General features: G+C 37.3%; 1 protein-coding gene across 1 annotated transcript; it reads right to left on the reverse strand.

The window, feature by feature from the left end:
* Nucleotides 1–2,472: 2,472 nt before the first annotated feature.
* On the reverse strand, nt 2,473–6,578 carry LOC121267985 (glutamate receptor 2.9-like). The gene is made up of 5 exons (XM_041172077.1): nt 6,274–6,578; nt 3,751–5,048; nt 2,968–3,274; nt 2,585–2,712; nt 2,473–2,484 (listed from the first exon to the last, which is right to left on the reverse strand). The coding sequence occupies exons 1-5, from the start codon at nt 6,494–6,496 to the stop codon at nt 2,473–2,475; spliced, it is 1,968 nt and encodes a 655-aa protein (XP_041028011.1). The 5' UTR covers nt 6,497–6,578.

Raw genomic sequence — 6,578 nt, forward strand, 5'->3', positions numbered from 1 at the left:
GACATTGAAAATGAAAGAAGACGAGAGGGTTTTCTAGGGTGTATTCTGCTACCGTGACTGTGGAGATGAGGTGAAAAAGCTATACCCTTTATCAGCTCGTGGGGAGTGGCAGACGGTGGAGCGTCGCGAGGTGGTGCTGAACAGAGAGGCATCGTCGTGGGGTGGCTCTGGGAAGAGGAAGCCGACGCGGGTCCTGGCGAGGGAGGAGTGGGCACGGTGAATCAAATTTTGAATGGCTTCATGAATGTAAAACCTGCAAAACATGCGTTTTGCTTGAAAAAAAAAAAAGAGCCACGTATAGTATGCAACGGATGATGAGCTACAGTAGGCTGATCCTAGTATTACTCAATATAAAATTCTTTATTCGTCTCCTTCGTCTTTTGCTGTTCAACACCCAAGAGGCATCTGTTGAGGTAAGTTCATCTCCTATCTTCATCTCCTTCATCTTACTATTCAACACCCAGGAGGGAAGTTCATCTCCTTCATCTTGATGTTCAACACTCAGGTTTATCTCTATTACCTCCATTTAATGGAGGATAGACTTAAAAAGAGATGAACATCTAGGATCTCGTGGTAAAATTTATGTGGAAGAAAAATAAATAAATCAAAAAAATCAAAAAGCTAAAAAGATGCAAAAAAGCAAAAAGAAAAATGCAAACGGACATAAGAAGACAAACCAAGGGATGCCCAAATGAAATTAGCAGTGGGGTCGTCGTCGTGGGTCTTGGATCACTGCTTGTTCGTGGGTAGGAGAAAAAGCAGAGCTTTTGGTCGTTTTTTGATTCTTCTTCTGATGCCAACTTCCGCTTGCATTGATTCCCACTCGGTTCCCGAAATTCTACTGTCAGATTCGGTGCTTCAAGAAGGGTGGAGGTGGAGGTTCGTGGATCTCGTCGGTGCTGAGGATTTTTCCCGTTTTAATTTTCTGTTTCTCCGCCATATACACACAAGAAAAGAAAAATAAAAAGCAATTCCTCAAACCAAACGACCCGAAGCATCCGTTTATCAGTGTTTTCATCTGAGTGCAGATTTTATGAGGAAAATGGTCCTCGTTATTATGGGATTAAACCCCGGTTCAAAGACCTCGTTATTACAGTATTATTTGTTTGATAAGTAAAATATGAAGATTTATATGAAGATTGAAAGAATCACAGAATTATAACATAAAACATTGATTGTTTTCAATATTGCAGGTAAACAAGAAAAAGGCTTTTTCAGGATCATTTCCAGGATCAGCCAAACAACTGTATATCACTAGTATTTCAGAAGATATTTTTATACAAACTATGTTGGGTAATGCCTAGATATAAGCATAGTACATACGCTTGCGTAGTGTGTATTCACAGATATTCTGAGATATTGTAAGTATATATATATTGATTATTCTCCTTGAAACAATTTAGAGTAAGCAGCTTTTCAGTTTATGCTAGCAGGCGAGGGAGGATGGCTCTCTGGACTGTTAGAATTGCCGATGAAGTCCAGCCTCGAAGGGGATTCATTGGCATCTGATATGCCTTCATTTGTGGACGATATGTCTGCGGGAGTTGGAGGGCTTCCTCGATTCTTGATGTGAAAGTATCTTACCAGTCTAACCACCTTCTGCCAAATGCTCTCATTGCATGGATCTCGCCAACGAATTAGCGATGATAGAAGACAAATGGTAGAAGTGGAAAAGGATAATAGATACAGGAACCCGAAGCTCTTAATGCTCAAGCTATTAGGTTTGTTGGAAGTTTTGTTGGTTGAGCACTCATGTGAGGGAGTCAGCCATTCATCTTCCAGTGACTTCAACTCTCCATTCTCCGATAGCTGTAGAATGGCTTTAGAAAAATCCCTGGCAATTGGCGACCCTTTCTGGAAGGCCTGAGTGAAAAGCCAGAGAATATTTCCCTAATTAGGTGTTCTCAAAATGGATGAAACAGATGTTAACTTTCTAAGTAGATTCCAAAAGGAAGATAAAAGTTTGAGGAGTTGTTTTTCCAATACTTGTTGGCAGGGTAGTTGAAATTAATTTTGGCTGCCATAGATTCCTTACAGAATTGTTTCTTGTAAGCTGGAATGGTAATCCTAGAATATCTTCTGTTCTAACAATCAGAGTTGCATTCTATATACAGAACAATAAATGCATTCAGTGAAGACATGCATGGCATGGAAAATCATTTTGCATTGTGGGCATAATTGTTTTTCTGCATCATGTACGTTTTAATTTATGCAAGTATTCTTTTTGGGGGATTTTCTTCACTAAAATTTTTTTATGATGCTCAACTCAGAAGTAATGAAATTCGTAAGGTTCAGTGTAATGAATGTTTCCGGCGTTACTCACAAAGCCGAATCCTCCATATTTGGTGCTAGCCATGGTGCCGGTGAATTCGTTGCAGTACTTATTGAGGAAAACTTTCGCATAAGGGAGTTCGAGAAAGGCCGCAGCTATATATTTGCTCTTGAATTCCTCAGGGTAATCATAGCTTATTTTCACGATATTCTCTGACGTGAAGTTAAGCACATTCTCCACATATTCGCATATAAACGTAGACTGACAACCGATTGTCAAGTTGTGATTCTTCAACCACTCAATGTCTGCAACATTTGATCGTAGTTGTTGCACGGTGAGCATTGAAGACAAACTGGCAGTGTAGCTCGAGGTTAGGATCATCACTACAAAGAGCCACACCAGAATCACCAAACGTGTGTCATTTCTGTTGATTTTCTCCCCTGCAACATGAAACCATGTGGCATTAGCTAGAGCTTAATTTCCTCTCATTGGTAAATTAATGTTTTCCTTCTGAAGCATTCTTATGAATTTTGACCATTCTGAACATTTTGGAAACAGAGTTCTAGTCAATGATACGAGGAAAGAAGCCAGTAATGCCATACTGGAAACTCTCTCAGACTGTCTTGCAATAGTTAGGCAGGCTTCTGCTGAACATAATAGAACAGTTTTGGCTGTGTACTGAAATTGATACTTACTATGGGCAAAGAACAGAGAGGAGAAGGTAAACCAAAGTGCAGTACTGATCTGATTCTTCCATGGGCCACTAAATTCTGGGTTGGATTGGTGCTCCAGGAACCAAACTGTGAACATTGTGTACATCAAAATGGCACCAGTGACTACCCACAATCCCCAAGTGAAAGGCTCTATAAACATAAATTCGAACCTCTCGGATTTTGCTGGAACTATCAGTACCAAACTTGATTCAGTATATGGAACAGTAAAATCAACGTACTGCAGTCTGTCGGATAGTATGGTGAAGTCGCCAACGACAGCATCATAAGTCTTTTATGGTATCCGACCCGGATGACATGCAGAAAATCCTTATCAGAAGCCAGAACAAATACTTTTACCCCAGTAAATGAGAACAAAAAAAGTTAGTAGTACCAGCAAGTCAGATTAGTTCTAGTCAAAGATTCACTGCCTTTCCTAGGGCTTTGTTGTTCCTAATCATTGATTCACTACTCTTCCAAAAGATCTGTCTCTCTAGAAGGTGCTGAACTCGTGTTGAATGACATATAACATTACTTCAGAAAGAGAAGTTAATGTTGTCGATAATGATAATTTGACGAGTCTTTTTGGAGCATAAACATCGGAACAGTACCAAATCAATTTCATTTACAGTAAATCTACTGGTTACTAATTTTAACTATAAGAACTCTTCTATAATGTGCTTAATGGGCAGCAAAACCTTTTATTTTAATGTTAGGTTCACTAAGAAAGGACTTCTCCATAATAAATGGCGGGAGAAAAGTTGTTACCTTATTATGGACAAGATAAAGCAGATCATCGTAGGTGCCCCTGTGTGTCTCAAATTCATAAGGTAGATGATATTCTAATAGGTCTCGCGCCTTGTTGAAAACATGAATGCAAAAGCCATCATATTTATTTTGATTCGGTTTTTCCCCGTACTCAACCTTCACAAATGTCTTAAACGTGGTTCCACCTGGAACTCCGATTTTCAATTTCAATGGCTTTGAATCAGTAGGCATTTCCCAACCTGTTTGATTCCGTTCTGGAATGACCAAAGACTTTGCCGTATAAAAAAAGCTACCATGGCAAATTTTCTCTTCATATTTATCAACAAAAGGGCTCATTGAGAAGCCGAAATCTGGTGTCCAGAGGTCTATTTCTTTGTATCTCTTCCCAACCATGCCAATCCGAAATACAGGACTTTCAGAGAGTTGCCCTGCTTTAAAATGTATTCTACCACTTAGACCAGAGAAATTGCTTGATAACATATTGTCTAACAATATCTTTGGACTACTACTTGTGTTATTAGCCATTCTCCCTATCGCTTTTGTGACAAGCCTAATGCTATCATATGCTCGTAGAGCATAGATTCCAGGGCCGGAGTTATCTTCCTCTGGATATTCGGTTCTGAATATTTTCCGGAATTGGGCATAAAAATCTTGATACTCAGAATTGCCAACCTTCTCGGAGTCGTAGGTCTTGATTCCCAACGCGCCTTCCATAGATGAAATAACGGAGTTGTTGACAGAGTCTAGCAGATTCATAATGCTGTCTGAAATTATCCAAACCGAGTCTCTCCCGACTAGTCCCATCTGCTTAGCTTCTCTGAACAAATAAGTTACCATCTCTAGTGATGAATGAAGGACGACAAAAACACGAGATTTTTTTTTCGTTAGCATAATAAGCTCTTCTTGGACAACCCTTTCCGGATCAGACACAGAAGAAATTGGTGGGAGAACTGAATGGTACTCCATCTCAGAACCAACAGTTTGTAGAGCACCGGACAAAAGTACAAACATGCCGGAGTCAGTGCCATAAGATCCATCTTCAGAAATTGCAATGACCCTTTGCCAATTGTACGCACGAACAATATCTGCAATGCATTTGATCTGTTGAGAACCATTTTTAGCCATTTGTATCAAGAAAGGCCAACGAAGTGGCATTAGAGGAGGGTTGATGGTTGGTGCTGCGAACGAAATGATCGGAACATGAGCTTGCCCCGCAACATCGGCTACAAGAGCTGCTTCTGGCCACGTGTGCATGCCAATCATCACTTTTATCCTTTTCTTCCTAATCATCTTCTCTGCTGCAACCAACATTTAGATACCACATATAGCAAAATAAGCCGGTAATCGAGAACAGTACTGTGATTAGACTGGTAATCGAGAACAGAGTGTTTGTGACTCGTAATCTAAGTTCTAATTCCCGACGGTCAATCCGTTTGGAAATTAAATTATGTTAACGCATCTCAATCCATTATTATAATTTTTTTAAATTTTAAAATAAAATATAATAAATAATTTAATTTTTTCAAATTTTAAAATAATAATAATATTAAAAAATATTATTCTAATAATATTTTATCATTTCAACTCAATTCAACTTAACTCAACTCAACTCAATATCCAATCAGAAACTCACTCTAACAATAAGGGACGTGCTATTATACGAAAGATCTTATTTCTTACTATTTTCTGAAGCATCCTTGCCTTTTGATTATTTGGTGTATTCTGAAATATACGAGCCATCGAGAATTTATTGCACTAGTTTGTGGGTTTTGTTAATGGCAAAGGACTTGAATTTCTTACTTTTGTTTTTAATAAAAAAGCAAGATTTCAATAAAGAAAAATTTTATTTACAGCCTCACTTAAAGTCTGTATATGGAGGCCCTTTATTAAATGCGAAAAAAATAATTTAGAAGGAATGTTTTTGTAATTTTAAAAAATTTTAAAGAAAAAATTGCCTAGACTTGTATTGCAGTCTCCAAAATGAGGACTGTATATAGCATTGCTCTTCAATAAAAAAGCATCCCTGCCTTTTGATGGTTTTAAATTTCTCAACTCATTTCATCTCTTCTAATTATTATAATTTTTTTAAATTCTCATATAAAATAAAATAAACAATTCAACTTTTTTAAATTTCAAAATAAAAATAATATTAAAAAAATATATTCTAATAATATTTTATTCAATTTTTAATTTTAATCTCAACTCATCTCATCTCATTTGCGAAAATGAGGCCTTTCTTAACTCCGTTCTGCTTTATTTTCTTTCATTACATGATCATCGACGGAGTATCTTAGTCCCAATTTAGTTTGAAAATTCATCTCAATTTATTTTATCTTTATAATTTTGTCAAATTCTTATATAAAATATAATAAATAATTTAATTTTTTTAAATTCTAAAAAATTAATAATATTAAAAATTAATATTTTAATAATATTTTATTCAACTCAGCACTCCATCCAAACGGGACGTTAGTAGTTTATGTTAACAAAATGGGTGAAAGAGAACAGAGACGATGTACTTACCGGCAGAAGAAGTGACCCTAAGGGAGTCTAGTACCTGAAGAGTGACTTTGTGAGTGTTTGAATGGTTGTTGTAGTTTTGAGCTGCAATTTTCATGGCTACTTTCTCTTCTTTCCCAATACGGGCATTAGAATCAATGAGTATACCGATACCCGTAACTTTGGTTTGGGCTTCAGCTCCATTAATGGAGAAGATAAGAAGAAGAAAGAACAGTACTACAGACATTTTAGCAGAAACCTTGGTGGTTTGGGTGGGGAGTCTGGTACTGTTTAGGACGTTGGTAGTTTAGCAGAAACCTTATAAAAAA

This window comes from Juglans microcarpa x Juglans regia, chromosome 5S (genome assembly GCF_004785595.1).
Source record: "Juglans microcarpa x Juglans regia isolate MS1-56 chromosome 5S, Jm3101_v1.0, whole genome shotgun sequence".
NCBI lineage: Eukaryota > Viridiplantae > Streptophyta > Magnoliopsida > Fagales > Juglandaceae > Juglans > Juglans microcarpa x Juglans regia.

Coding starts and splice junctions, on each gene's coding strand:
- LOC121267985 (XM_041172077.1), bottom strand. CDS start 6,496: ATGTCTGTAGTACTGTTCTTTCTTCTTCTTATCTTCTCCATTAATGGA. Junction 3,275..3,750: donor TTTATCTTGTCCATAATAAG/GTAACAACTTTT, acceptor ATACCATAAAAG/ACTTATGATGCTGTCGTTGG. Junction 2,713..2,967: donor CTCTCTGTTCTTTGCCCATA/GTAAGTATCAAT, acceptor TTCATGTTGCAG/GGGAGAAAATCAACAGAAAT.